A 12,922-nucleotide genomic window follows, 5' to 3' on the forward strand; every position below is an offset into this window, starting at 1 on the left:
CAGAAGTGTTTTTGAATATTTCTACTGACACTACTCAGTTTCCTGGTGAATTTAGGAAATGCATAAGTTTGGTGATTATTATTTCTTAACAAAATGTCACTGACTAGACAGTTTTTTATTTATAGAAGCAACACAAGGGAGTAGCTGTCACTAAACAGGGTGTAAATGGCCATGCAACTAATAGGGCTTGGGATACGACTGTCTTTGTCAGAGTTACTTTAATAGTAATAAACTTTGCCAATAGAGCATGGTGCTCGCCCATCCACAAATCCTGAGCAGTTGTCTTCATCTTGGCAATGTTTTAAAGCACCACTACTCACTGCAAATCCTCCATTAGATTTTTAGGAAGCGGAAATGGACATGAAGCTCACAGTGTTTTTCTACCTCTAGTCGTTAAGCTCCAGAACCATATAACCTTAAACTTAATCTGGATCTCCCTTACCCAAGATGTGAATAAATTTCTCTTCAAGGTTATGAATGTACTGGGGAACCAGCTTGTTCCATGGTATCCACTTCTTCTGCCTGGGATCAAAATGAAACTCATACAGTGTTGGAAGTTGACCTGCAGCAAGTAATGATCTTTTGTTACTCCAGCAAACAAATACAAAGGGAGTTTTTGAACTCTACTAAAATGAAATCCCTGTAGAGACATCCAATTCTGAGTTTCTGGAAAAAAATGTATCATCTAAAGGTGAAATCAATGGTTTTACACAACCCAAGTGACTCTCCCCAATATGGTCCTCTAACTGCTTCATGTTTTAAAGAGAAAGCCCCAATAAAAATCAGAAAGGCATGCATCACGACCTGAAACTAGATTTATTGTGCCAGAGTAAAATATCAGTAAGAGGTGAGCTATGCTAATAGCTAATTCATCCCATTGTCATGGCCACGGCTGGGATATGGAGGGAGGAACCGTTGAGAGGAAGGTGGCCTTGTAAAAGTGGCACCCCAGGCCCAGTTAAGGCCACTGTTTTTAAGCATAGTAGCCAAAAATCTTTAAAAAAAAATCCCAACGTCAAGTGTCCCTCTGACGGTCACGTTTCAAGAGAGGAATGGAAAACCACCTTAACATATCTATTTGCTCAGAGTGTTTCCTCTCTGCCACACAACACCCTGATCTGTACCCTGGGTGAAAATAGGAGACAGCACACGTGAAGGTAGGTGGGTGAATTAGTGGCACTGCAGAGCTTTTGAACAAAAAAAGAGAAAACCAAAATACAGTAAGTGAGGTGAAAAGAGGAAAGGCCAAATGGCATACAAAAAGTCTAAATAATTACGAAAGAGGGAAAAGGAACCAAAGATTTCCCTGAAGCAGAAAGAATCATGGGGATTGCCTCGGTTTCTTTATGACCTCTCTGGAACTCTGAATTTTCATTTAAGAACAGCCTCATCTGCCTTAGGCATCATTAAATCTCCACCCCCCTACCAATCAGGTAAGTTGGTAAATTTATTCAGAAGATAACATTAAGTAAAATCAATTCATCTTTGGAAAAAATGAAGAATTAGAAGAAGAATAGGGAAGAAGAGTCTCTTACCTGGAAGTTGTCCGGGTCTGGCCCAAACATGATCATCATAAGCAGTAGGCATTGAGGCAATGGTCTTTATAAACTCATCAAATTTAATTCTCCCTTCCTCAAGCAAGGTACCCCCCAAAGAACAATACATGGCCTCCAGAAAATAGGCCTCCAAGACATCAGAGTCTTCTACTTCCATGTCAAGAAATGCGTCCAGCATCCTGGCCAACTGGGTCACCTGGTGCATCAGAAGGTGACAATCCAACCCAACAGTTAGGGATGAATTTTAGAATTCTAGGCCCAAGCTAACATTTGCACTAACACGTTCTAGCCTCCTGCCTTGGAGCTTTCTTTAGCTTCTTAGGGAGGTAATCTCATGGCAGTTTGACAAGAAGTATCTGATTTCTCACCTGTCATCATATCACTCCCTGCCACTTGGTATGACGTAGCTGCAGTGGTATATGGTGTGTGTGGGGAGGAGAGGGCGTTGGGAGAGTCTTCACAGCAGCAGATGGTAAGCACACTTTTGCCTTCCTCAACTCTTCTTTTCCCTCCTTCCCCTCCTTTTTCTTTCCCTCAGTTCTCCCTCTCCCTGTGCCTCTCCCCCACCCCCATTTTCCCTGTTCTTTTCCCCTTCCCCCCAACTCTTCTCCCCTCATGTTCTCCTACTCCCTCTCTCTTCTCCCTTTCCCTTCCCCTCTCCTTCTCTTCCTTTATCCCGCCTTCTCAGAGTCTCCCTACCAACACTCAATTAATCAATTAATCAATCAGTGGTATTTATTGAGTGCTTACTACGTGCGGAGGGCTGTGCATTTGGAGAGTATAGTACAACAGAGTTGGGAGACTTGTTCCCTGCCCACAAGAAGCTTACAATATAAAGGGGGAGACTAACATTAAAATAAATTATGAATATTTACATAATTGCTGTGGTCCTGCGGGGGCAGGGAGGGGGGTCAATATCAAGTGCTGGAAGGATACGGACCCAATTGCCTAGGTGATGCAGCAGGAAGGGGAAGCAGGAGAAATGACAACTTAATCAGGGAAGGCCTCTTGGAGATGTGATTTTCATAAGGCTTTGAATCATAATAATAATTTTTTTAAGTGCTTACTATGTGTCAAGCACTATTCTAAGCTCTGGGGTATATTCAAAGCCACGCTGCTTTGAGGGTGGGAAGAGTGTTCTGTCAGAACATGCTATCAAGAAGCAGCATGGCTTAGTGGAGAGAGCACAGGCTTAGGAGCCAGAACTCATGGGTTCTAATCCTGGCTCTGCCACTTGTCAGCTGTGTGACTTTGGGCAAGTCACTCAACTTCTCTGTGCCTCAGTTACCTCATCTATAAAATGGAAATCAAGACTATGAGCCCCACGTGGGACAACCTGATTACCTTGGATCTACCCCAGTGCTTAGAACAGTGCTTTGCACATATAGAAGCAGCGTGGCTCAGTGGAAAGAGCATGGGCTTGGGAGTCAGAGGTCATATGTTCTAATCCCAGCTCTGCCACTTATCAGCTGTGTGACTTTGGGCAAGTCAGTTCATTTCTCTGTGGCTCAGTTCCCTCATCTGGAAAATGGGTATGAAGACTGTGAGCTCCACGTGGGATAATCTAATTACCTTGTATCTACCCAGTGCTTAGAACAGTGCTTGGCATATAGTAAGCACTTAACAAATACCAAAATTATTATTATTAGATAATGAAGGCAGAGGAAGTTCTGGGCCAGAGGGAGGATGTGAGAAGAGGTCAGTGGAGAGGTAGCTGAGATCGAGGGATGGTGAGTTGGTCTGTGTTAGAAGGGTGCAGTGGGCGGGTTTGGCTGGTGTAGGAAATCAGGGAGGTAAGGTAGGAGAAGCAGTGTGGCTCAGTGAAAAGAGCGTGGGCTTCAGAATCAGAGGTCATGGGTTCGACTCCCAGCTCTGCCACTTGTCAGCTGTGTGACTGTGGGCAAGTCACTTAACTTCTCTGTGCCTCAGTTACCTCATCTGTAAAATGGGGATTATCTGTGAGCCTCACATGGGACAAACTGATTACCCTGTATCTGCCCCAGCGCTTAGAACAGTGCTCTGCACATAGTAAGCGCTTAACAAATACCAACATTATTATTATTATTAGGAGGGGGTGAGCTGACTGAATGCTTTAAAGGCGATGATAAAGAGTTTCTGTTTGATGCGGAATTGGACAGGCAACCACTGGAGGTTCTTAAGGAGTGGGGAGACACGGACTGAATGGCCCAGCCCTTCATTGTTTCACTTCAAGTGGTTCCCCCACACACACTCCAAATGAAAAGCAGGCACACCTGCTTCCAGCAGGTCAGCAGGAAATCGCTTTACCCTATAGAACCCAGTTCACCCATTAAAGTCAAGAAGTTCCTATCTCCAGCCAAAATCCCATTTAGTTTAATGTCTTTTCCTCTCGTTGTTCTTTGGTCGATACAGCACAATATAAAACCCATAAAAAACCTTTCATATATTTGAAGACAGTTATTAAGGCATCCCCTAGTCTTCATTCTTTCTTCATATATGTATGTTCTAGTAGCATTGGTAATCGTGGTACTGGAAAAGTACAACAGAAACATGACAGATTCCCTTTACACTTACACAATTTACGCAGTTTACACAGTTTACACTTTAACAGGGGAGATGATACCCCAAGTGTTTGATTTAAAAGACACTGCTAGTAATACTGTTGTGATTCAATAATTTTTCAAAAATCTTTTTAGAAACCACTATTAAGATAGCCAATCTCTAATTATTAAGGGTCTCCCTCTTTTCCCTTTTATAAAAGAGGGTAATTTAATGCTAAGATAAATTCCTTAGGCGTAACCCTGATCAAAGAAAGGAGGAGAAACCACATGATCCTTCAAGTTTTCCTCCACTCTTCTGCAAATATATCTGAAATGGCAAGTATATACACTACTAAGACACACGGCATAAAAATAATATAATACTATTAAAACTCTAGTGAAGTTCCCAATTCAACAGAGGGAGTTGGAAAATGAGACTAAAGTCCTAAAGGGAACACTTAGGACACTACTTGCTAAAAATAATGATGATTTCTTACCATGTTTAGATCAGTCTGAGGAACGATAGTCTTCAGTTTTTCTCCCTGTCTACCTTCCACTATCCCTTCTATAATCATTTCGATACAGTAAGGTACATATTTATCAAACAGGAGGTTTAACACTGTTTGTTCCTGCTGAAGGTATAGTAGAAGAAAAAAAAAACACAACAAACCAACATCAGTCCATACATTATCAGCCACACCTGAGGTGAAAATATAAAATGGTCCCTCCTGGGACCTTGCTTTTGACTGGTATAAAGGTCCCTTCAGAACAACGCTGGCCCCTCTCCTCATTGAAACTACTACTGACTAGAGAAGCAGCATTGCCTAGTGGATAGAGCCCGGGCCTGGGAGTCAGAAGGACCTGGGTTCTAATCCCAGCTCCGCCACTTGTCTGCTGAGTGACCATGGGCAAGTCACTTCACTTCTCTGGGCCTCAGTCACCTCATCTGTAAAATGGGGATTAAGAGTGTGAGCCCCAGGTGGGGCAGGAACTGTATCCACCCCGATTTGCTTGGCTCTAGCCCTAGGATTTAGTACAGTGGCTGCCACACAGTAAGCACTTAACAAATACCACAATTCTTATTATTTCCAACAAGACTTCCAAGCTCGTCCCACGACTGCTAAATCACTAATCCAGACACATCTGATTACATTTGGACTGGTAGCCAGCGCATGACAAAATCATTAGATCCCATCTCTGCCACTTGTCAGCTGTGTGACTGTGGGCAAGTCACTTAACTTCTCTGTGCCCCAGTTCCCTCATCTGTAAAATGGGGATTAAAACTGTGAGCCCACATGGGACAACCTGATCACTCTGTATCTCCCCCAGCGCTTAAAACAGTGCTCTGCACATAGTAAGCGCTAAACAAATACCAACATTATTATTAACTCTATTTTCTTCTTTCTATTGCAAGTTTCAAAACATCAAGTATGCATGCAGCGTGGCTCAGTGGAAAGAGCACGGGCTTTGGAGTCAGGGCTCATGAGTTCGAATCCCAGCTCTGCCACTTGGCTGTGTGACTGTGGGCAAGTCACTTAACTTCTCTGTGCCTCAGTTCCCTCATCTGTAAAATGGGGATTAAGACTGTGAGCCCCACGTGGAACAACCTGATTCCCCTATGTCTACCCCAGCGCTTAGAACAGTGCTCGGCACATAGTAAGCACTTAACAAATACCAACATTAATGTACGCAATACAATACAGTGAGGACTGGACGGTTGTAATGAATTAATGGCAAGGAACAAGTAGAGAAGAAAACAATCTCTAGGGTTGAGTTTTGTGATAAACAATTAGGCTGACGGTTTTCTTTGTGCCTCATATACAGGATTACCAGTTTCCTTGCTGCCTACGTAAACAGAGCGAGGAAGAGAATTACTCCCGGAATATATTGCAGCATGTGAATCTTTAAGTCACAAATTAGCATGAAAATGGAGCATTTCCTCAATAAATAGAAAATGGAGTCTCACGTAAAGCTGTGCACTCTTTCAAAAGATTGTTAACTTAGCCAGCTCTCACCTCTTCTATGGTATTTATTAAGCACTTACTATTGTGCCAGGTACTGTACTAAGCATTAGAGCAGATATAAGCTAATAATGTTTTTTTGTTGTTGTTTCTTTGAGGGGGGAGAAGGGGTTGTTAAGCACTTACTATGTGCCAGGCATTGTTCTAAGCACTGGGGTAGATACAAGGCAATCAGATTGGACATAGTTCATGCCCCACATGGGGCTCACAGTCTTAATCCCCATTTTATAAAGGAGGGAACTAAGGCACAGAGAATTTAAGTGACTTGTCCAAGGTCACAGAGCAGACAAGGGACGAAGCCAGGAGTAGAACCCAGGTTCCTCTGACTACCAGGCCCATGCTCTCCCCACTATGCCATGCTGCTTCTCATATTCAGCCTCACCCTTAAAATGTTTAATGCAAGGACACCCTAGCTTCTGATGAAACATTATAAATGAGCATCATCACTGTCATGAAGTATTCACTGGGCACCAGCAACATGCACAATACCTCCGCGAGCATTCTCGCACCATAATTATACCAATTCCGACAGGACTGTTGGAGCAACTGAGTTGGAAACCCACCCAATCCCTTGGTAACCTAGGTGAACATAAGGACACTGAATCCAGATCAACTGCTTTCATCTTTAATAAATCAACTGTACCTTGTTTGGTCTTCGGTTAACCCATTTATTCCAGAAAGGCCTATATTTTAGGTTTTTAGGATCCACGAAAACCATTCCACATCGGGACACCGTTGCAGGCGAGGCATACTGTAAATCGCCAACCTTGATGAGATGAAAAACAAATCTATCTTTATTTGGCCTTTAAAAGATTAAATTCTGTTTCTCGAATCCTCATCCTACAAAAAAATCCAGCCATTCCACTTGGGGAGGTCGCAGCAGTTACTCATCAAGGGTGATAGGTGATTGTTGCTTTTAATAGTCGAAGCAACAGGGCTCAGTCGAAAGAACACGGGCCTGGGAGTCACAGGGACTAGATTCTAATCCCAGTTCGGCCACTTGTCTGCTGTGTGTCTTCGGGCATACAACTTGACTTCTCTGTGCCTTAGTTCCTATATCCGTAAAGCGGGGATTAACTTCGACTCCCCCTACTTAGACTATGAGTCCTATGTGGAACGTGGACTGAGTCCATACTGATTACCCTGTATCTACCCCAGCACTTAGTTCGACACCATCGTAAGCATTTAACAAGTACCATAATCATAATAATTATGTACCCAGTGATGGTTCCTTTTTTGATTTTTGTACATTTTTACTCTGGTCATTGTTTACTTTTGAATTTTAACCAGTTTTCTTCCTGTTCTGATTACCTTCTCATTTTTCTAGTTGCCTGTCCTCTTTCATTTAGATTGAGAGCCCCTTGAGGCTTAAGGAGGGGTTTTAAGAGCATTTTATGTCAGCAACAAATTAATCAATGGTATTTATTCAGCACTTATTCAGAGAACTGTTCTAAACACTTGGGAGAGTACAATCGGAGTTGGTAGACATGTTCCCTGCCCACAAGGAGCTTACAGTCTAGAGGGGAAACAGATATTAATATAAATAAAGCACTGCAGCAAAGCATATTGCAAGCACTTAACAAATCTTATTAATAATAATAAATCGATGAGAATAACAATCAGCAGCCAGGAAGAATGTGTCACAACTACGTGACGGACATTACAAGAGATCTGATTTCCATATATAACCTTTCTGCACTTTTTTGACAGAACTCACGTTCAATCAACAGATGCACACAGTATAAACAAAGATGTTTCCCCATAATATCAATTTGCAGGTACCCAAGAATAAGAATTAAAAGAATTCATAGCTACTTCCCATACCTAAAGAATGAGGAGTGACTTAAAACCAGAAAGTCAAAGTCTTCTTCAGTGGGATTTATTTAGTGATTACTGAGTACACCGCACTATAATAAGGGCTTGGAAGAGTACAATACAAGAGAGTTGGTGCACACGTTCTGTGCTCACAGAGAACTGAGCCTTGACGAGAAGCTTCCTAAATTAAGACAGATTTTTGGACCACTCCCTTCTTGTGAAAACACTATTCATTCATTCATTCATTCAATCACATTTATTGAGCGCTTACTGTGTGCAGAGCACCATACTAAGCGCCTGGAAAGAGCAATTCGGCAACAATCCCTACCCAACAACGGGCTCACTATCTACCTTCGCTTTTCTGACCCAGTTAGTTCTCTCTACCTCCAACTCCTTCACTGTGAGTGTCCCTTAAGGCTCAGCTCTGGATCTCTTCTTGCCAAGCTGCATCTGCTCTCAGAGCTTCAGCTGCCCCCTCCTGCCTCCGCTATACCACTAAGTAGATGTCTCATGTGTATACATCTATAATTCTATTTATCTATTTTGATGCTACTGATGCCTGTTTATTTGTCTTGTTTCGCTGTCTCCCCCTTCTAGTTTGTGAGCCTGTTGTTGGGGATTGTCTCTATCTGCTGCCGCATTGTACTTTCCAAGCGCTTAGTACAGTGCTCTGAACACAGCAAGTGCTCAATAAATACAACTGAATGTCTCGCCTGCACCTCAAACTTGCTGTGTCTAAAACTGAGCTCTTCTTCTCTCTCAAATCCTCTCTTCCACTTCACTTTCCCAACACAGTTGACCACACCACCACCCTCCACTCATTCTCTCAAGCCCACAACATTTTGATGTCTCCTTCTCTTTCAACCCCCATATTCAATTTTTCTCCACAACATTTCCTAAATCCAACCCTTCCTCTCCATCCAGACAGCCAACGTGTTGGTCCAGGAGCTTGGCTCTAATGTATTCAATCAGTTCTCTCCCTCCTACTTATCCACCCTCTTCCTCCACTACATCCCTATTTGCATTCTTTGTTCCTCTCCCGCTACCCTACTCACTGCCTTTCTCGCCACTGATCTCTTGTTCATGCTGCCCTCATGACCTCCTCTTTAAAAGCCGACCGACCAAACTTCTCTCCATCTACAGAGTGCTCCTGACATCACATTTCCTTGAAGAGGCCTTCCCCGGGTAATCTCTAATCTCATTCATTCATTCGGTCAATCATATTTATTGAGTGCTTACTGTGTGCAGAGCACCATACTAAGTGCTGGGAAAGTACAATTCAGCAATAAAGAGAGACAATCCCTGCCCACCATGGGCTTGCAGTCTAGAAGGGGGGGAGAAAGACTTTGAAACAAGTAAACAGGCATCAATATAAATAAATAGAATTTTAGATATATACACATCAAAACAAGTGAACAGGTATCCCCCAACTGTCATTTTAGCCCTTCCACACTCTCTAAACACTTGAGTTCAAAAGATTCATGGCACTTTACATATATATAAAAGCAATAATCATAATAATAATTCTGGTATTTGTTACGCGCTTAGTACGTGCCAGGCACTGTACTAAGCACTGGGGTGGATATAAGCAAATTGGGTTGGACACAGTCCCTGTCCTATATGGGGCTCACAGTCTTAATCCCCATTTAACAGATGAGGTAACTGTGGCCCAGAGAAGTGAAGTGACTTACCCAAGGTCACACAGCAGACAAGTGGCAGAGCCGACATTAGAACCCATGACCTTCTAACTCCCAGACCCGTGCTCTATCAACTGCGCCAGGCTGCTTATTTTCTATTACTTCCCCTATCTGTAATTTAAGTTCCTGTCTCCCCAACTACTTTGGAAACTTCGAAAGGGAAGGGATTGTGTCCCTTTTGTATGCTCCTATGCATTTAGTATAGTGCTCTGCACATATTGATTGAGCGACTGAAAGCCAAACCTTTTGAAGTTTCTGTAGTGTAGTAACCTTATTTCTAAATAATTACTTCTCGCAAAACTTTCCAGTGCATCTTATTTAGTGCATGCTCTATTCTCAGTTTCACCCGCCAAACAGATAAAGTGCAGATGCTTCTTCAAATAAGATGCGCTCACAAATTTTGCTCCCAGAGAAGGTGCATGGAATGCTTTAATAGTTACCCACCTCAAATAATAAAGCACAGTGTGCTTGAAGTCGGATGCGTTCGCCATTTGCCAGCGTCAACAATTTGTTGTCGTCCATCACAGAATTCATATTTTCTACCCAAAGAGCATCCACATCCCCATCGAATAAGATGTATCTGGGGACATAAAATTAAAGTCAGTTTTCACGCTGAAGTAGCTTCTAAATCGGTCACACACATCAGGGTTGCCTGCCTCCCAAAGAAGAAGATGAGCACAGAGAAGAGCCCTCCCAGACTGAAATCCTAGGGCTCAGCCTAGTCTGACTCCAGTCAATTAATCAATCCACCATCCAATCACATTTATTGAGTGCTCACTGTGTGCAGAGCACTGTACTAAGCGCTTGGGTGAGTACAATACAACGGAGTTGGTAGACACGTACCTTGACCACAACAATTTACAGTCTAGAGGGGGAGACAGACATTAATCTAAATAAATAAATCACAGATATATGCATAAGTACTGTGGGGCTGAGGAAGGGGTGAATAAAGGGAGCAAATTCAAGTGCAAGGGTGACACAGAAGGGAGTGGGAGAAGAGGAAATCAGGGCTTAGTTACGGAAGGCCTCTTGGAAGAGATGTGCCTTCGATAAGGTTTTGAAGGTGGTGAGAGTGATTACTAGATATAAAGAGAGAAGGTGTTCCAGGTCAGAATCAGGACATCGATGAAAGGTCGGCGGTGAGATAGATGAGAGCACGGTAAAGTGAGAAGGTTAGCATTAGAGGAGCGGAGGGTGCAGGCGGGGTTATAGTAGGAGAGCGGGGAGGTAAAGTAGGACGGGGAAGGGTGATTGAGTGCTTTAAGTGCTTTCAGAGTGTGCCCACAGAGGACTGCTGAGATTAATCATCTCAGGGAACGTTCAAGGATTTCCACTGATGTGCAGTATTTGGTACATGTCCAGTGTGACCAAGGTTACTTCATTTGCTGGGAGAAGCTGTACCTCCAGTTGGAGGACACCTGAATTAGGGGCCGATGGCCTCTTTCTCTTAAACTATCATTCCCGGATACCAGGAAGCGACCCCAGCCAATACAGCCCTGCTGTGGCTCTTCGTCATTATCTGGCTGGGCCCTAAGCCTTCTCCTAGCTCCAGTGAGCAAAAGTTGGTCTGTAGATGTGTTTCAAGGAAACGCGGCTACCTTGGCTTTTTTAAACCAAGGTTTTGTTCTTTTTCTCTCCTCCTTAAAGCATGAAAACAACATTGAACTTTTGCCTAACAGACTTATTTTCTCTATAATTCTAAAGAAAGTTGAACCTAACAATTTTGTTCATATTTCTATTTAGAGACAACAGTCCTGACCATTCTTTTCATAGCATTTCAAAAACAATAGCTAACAGTGCTCATATCTTCTAGGGAAAGATCCAGGCTTATTTTTTCACATCAGAAACAGAGGAAACGGGAAGTCAGTCTCTTGAACGAGGTCTACGCCTCTGCCTGGGATAATAATGTACACATCTACTCTTTCCAGTTCAGTGGCCTCTCCGAAGAACTAAACAACAATCGGCATTTTCAAATTTTAAAAGAAAAAAAAACCAGCATCCAAAAGTAGGTCAAAGGAGAGGCTGTAACTTCCCAACCCCAAATCCAGGGCCGAAAAATTGAAGCGCTGATGGTCGAACAAGTGGGGCTAGAGGACAACCAGGTAGAGTTGGCTTCTACCTGGAGGCCTGTGAGGTTAATTGTTCTTTTATGAAAGAGAAGATAGGGAGCAACAATACCTCTGTCCTCTCATTAACTCAGTTCTCTAACGATTTCATACAAGATGTTACCACTCCCCAAAAGCGTTGCCCTAGAAGCCCCGCCTGGAGTCTTGACACCCTTCAATCAATCACATTTACTGAGCACTATTCTGTGTGCAGAGCACTGTAGTAAACATTTCTCCTGGAAGCTCTGCCCGGAATCTTGACACCCTTCTATTATATTTATTGAGCACTTGCTGTGTGCAGAGTACTGTAATAAGCACTTGAGAGAGTACATTAATAACAGAATTGGTAGGCATATTCCCTGCACACAGTGAGCTTACGGTCTACGGAGGGGGACACAGGCATTAATATAAATGAATAAATTAAGGATATGAATGGAAGTGCTCTGGGAATGAGGGTGGGGAGAATAAAGGGTAAACATCCAAATGCAAGGATGACGCAGAAGAGAGTTGGAGAAAAAGAAATGAAGGCTTAGCCGGGGAAGGCCTCTTGGAGGAGATGTGCTTTTAATAAGGCTTTGGAATTTGCCTGACCGGTTGAATGGCAGGAGCCATCCAAACCAATGGAGAGAGGGTGGAGAGGGACAAACAGTGGAACTGTTGTTCATCAAGGCCCACAACAGGATGAGGGGATCCTCATTGAAGCTTGGAGGGGAGAGGTACAAAAAAAAACCACAACACAGAAAAATTTACAATGGATGGTAAATATTTGGAATTTGTAACCCCAAGAGAAGCAGTGTGACATCCTGATAGAGCAAGGGCCTGAGAATCAGAAGGACCAGGGTTCTAGTCCCAGCTCCACCACTTGTCTGCTGTGTGACCTTGGGCAGGTCTCTTTGCTTCTCTGGGTCTCAGGTCCCTCATCTGTAAAATGGGGAAAATGGCTGTGAGTCCCGTGTGGGACATGGACTGTGTCCAACCTGATTAATTTGTATCTACTCCAGCAGTTAGAATAGTGTCTGACACTTAGTAAGGGCTTAAAAAATACCATAAAAAAGGGTTTGTCCACAAATCCATGGACAAGAGGACCATTATACGCTTTAGGTTACAGGGAGATCAACATAGTCTAGTGGAAAGTAAGAGACCTGTGTTCTAATCCTGGTTCCACCACCTGTCTACTGTGTGGCCTTGGGCAAGTCACTTAACTTTTCT

General features: G+C 43.2%; 1 protein-coding gene across 5 annotated transcripts in view; it reads right to left on the reverse strand.

Annotated features, from left to right (window-relative positions):
- Positions 1-12,922, reverse strand: part of DNAH10 (dynein axonemal heavy chain 10) — a 120,682-nt gene that overhangs the window by 50,970 nt on the left and 56,790 nt on the right. For 4 of the 5 annotated variants that reach the window (XM_029055375.2, XM_029055366.2, XM_029055339.2 and 1 more), the window contains 5 exons: positions 10,053-10,188; positions 6,740-6,862; positions 4,573-4,707; positions 1,536-1,752; positions 443-562 (listed from right to left, as the gene is read on the reverse strand). In XM_029055375.2, coding sequence (XP_028911208.1) covers positions 443-562; positions 1,536-1,752; positions 4,573-4,707; positions 6,740-6,862; positions 10,053-10,188 — 731 coding nt within the window. The remainder of the gene's footprint in view (positions 1-442; positions 563-1,535; positions 1,753-4,572; positions 4,708-6,739; positions 6,863-10,052; positions 10,189-12,922) is intronic. The other variant, XM_029055348.2, reaches the window with a different exon arrangement.

This window comes from Ornithorhynchus anatinus, chromosome 2 (assembly GCF_004115215.2).
Source record: "Ornithorhynchus anatinus isolate Pmale09 chromosome 2, mOrnAna1.pri.v4, whole genome shotgun sequence".
Taxonomy (NCBI): domain Eukaryota; kingdom Metazoa; phylum Chordata; class Mammalia; order Monotremata; family Ornithorhynchidae; genus Ornithorhynchus; species Ornithorhynchus anatinus.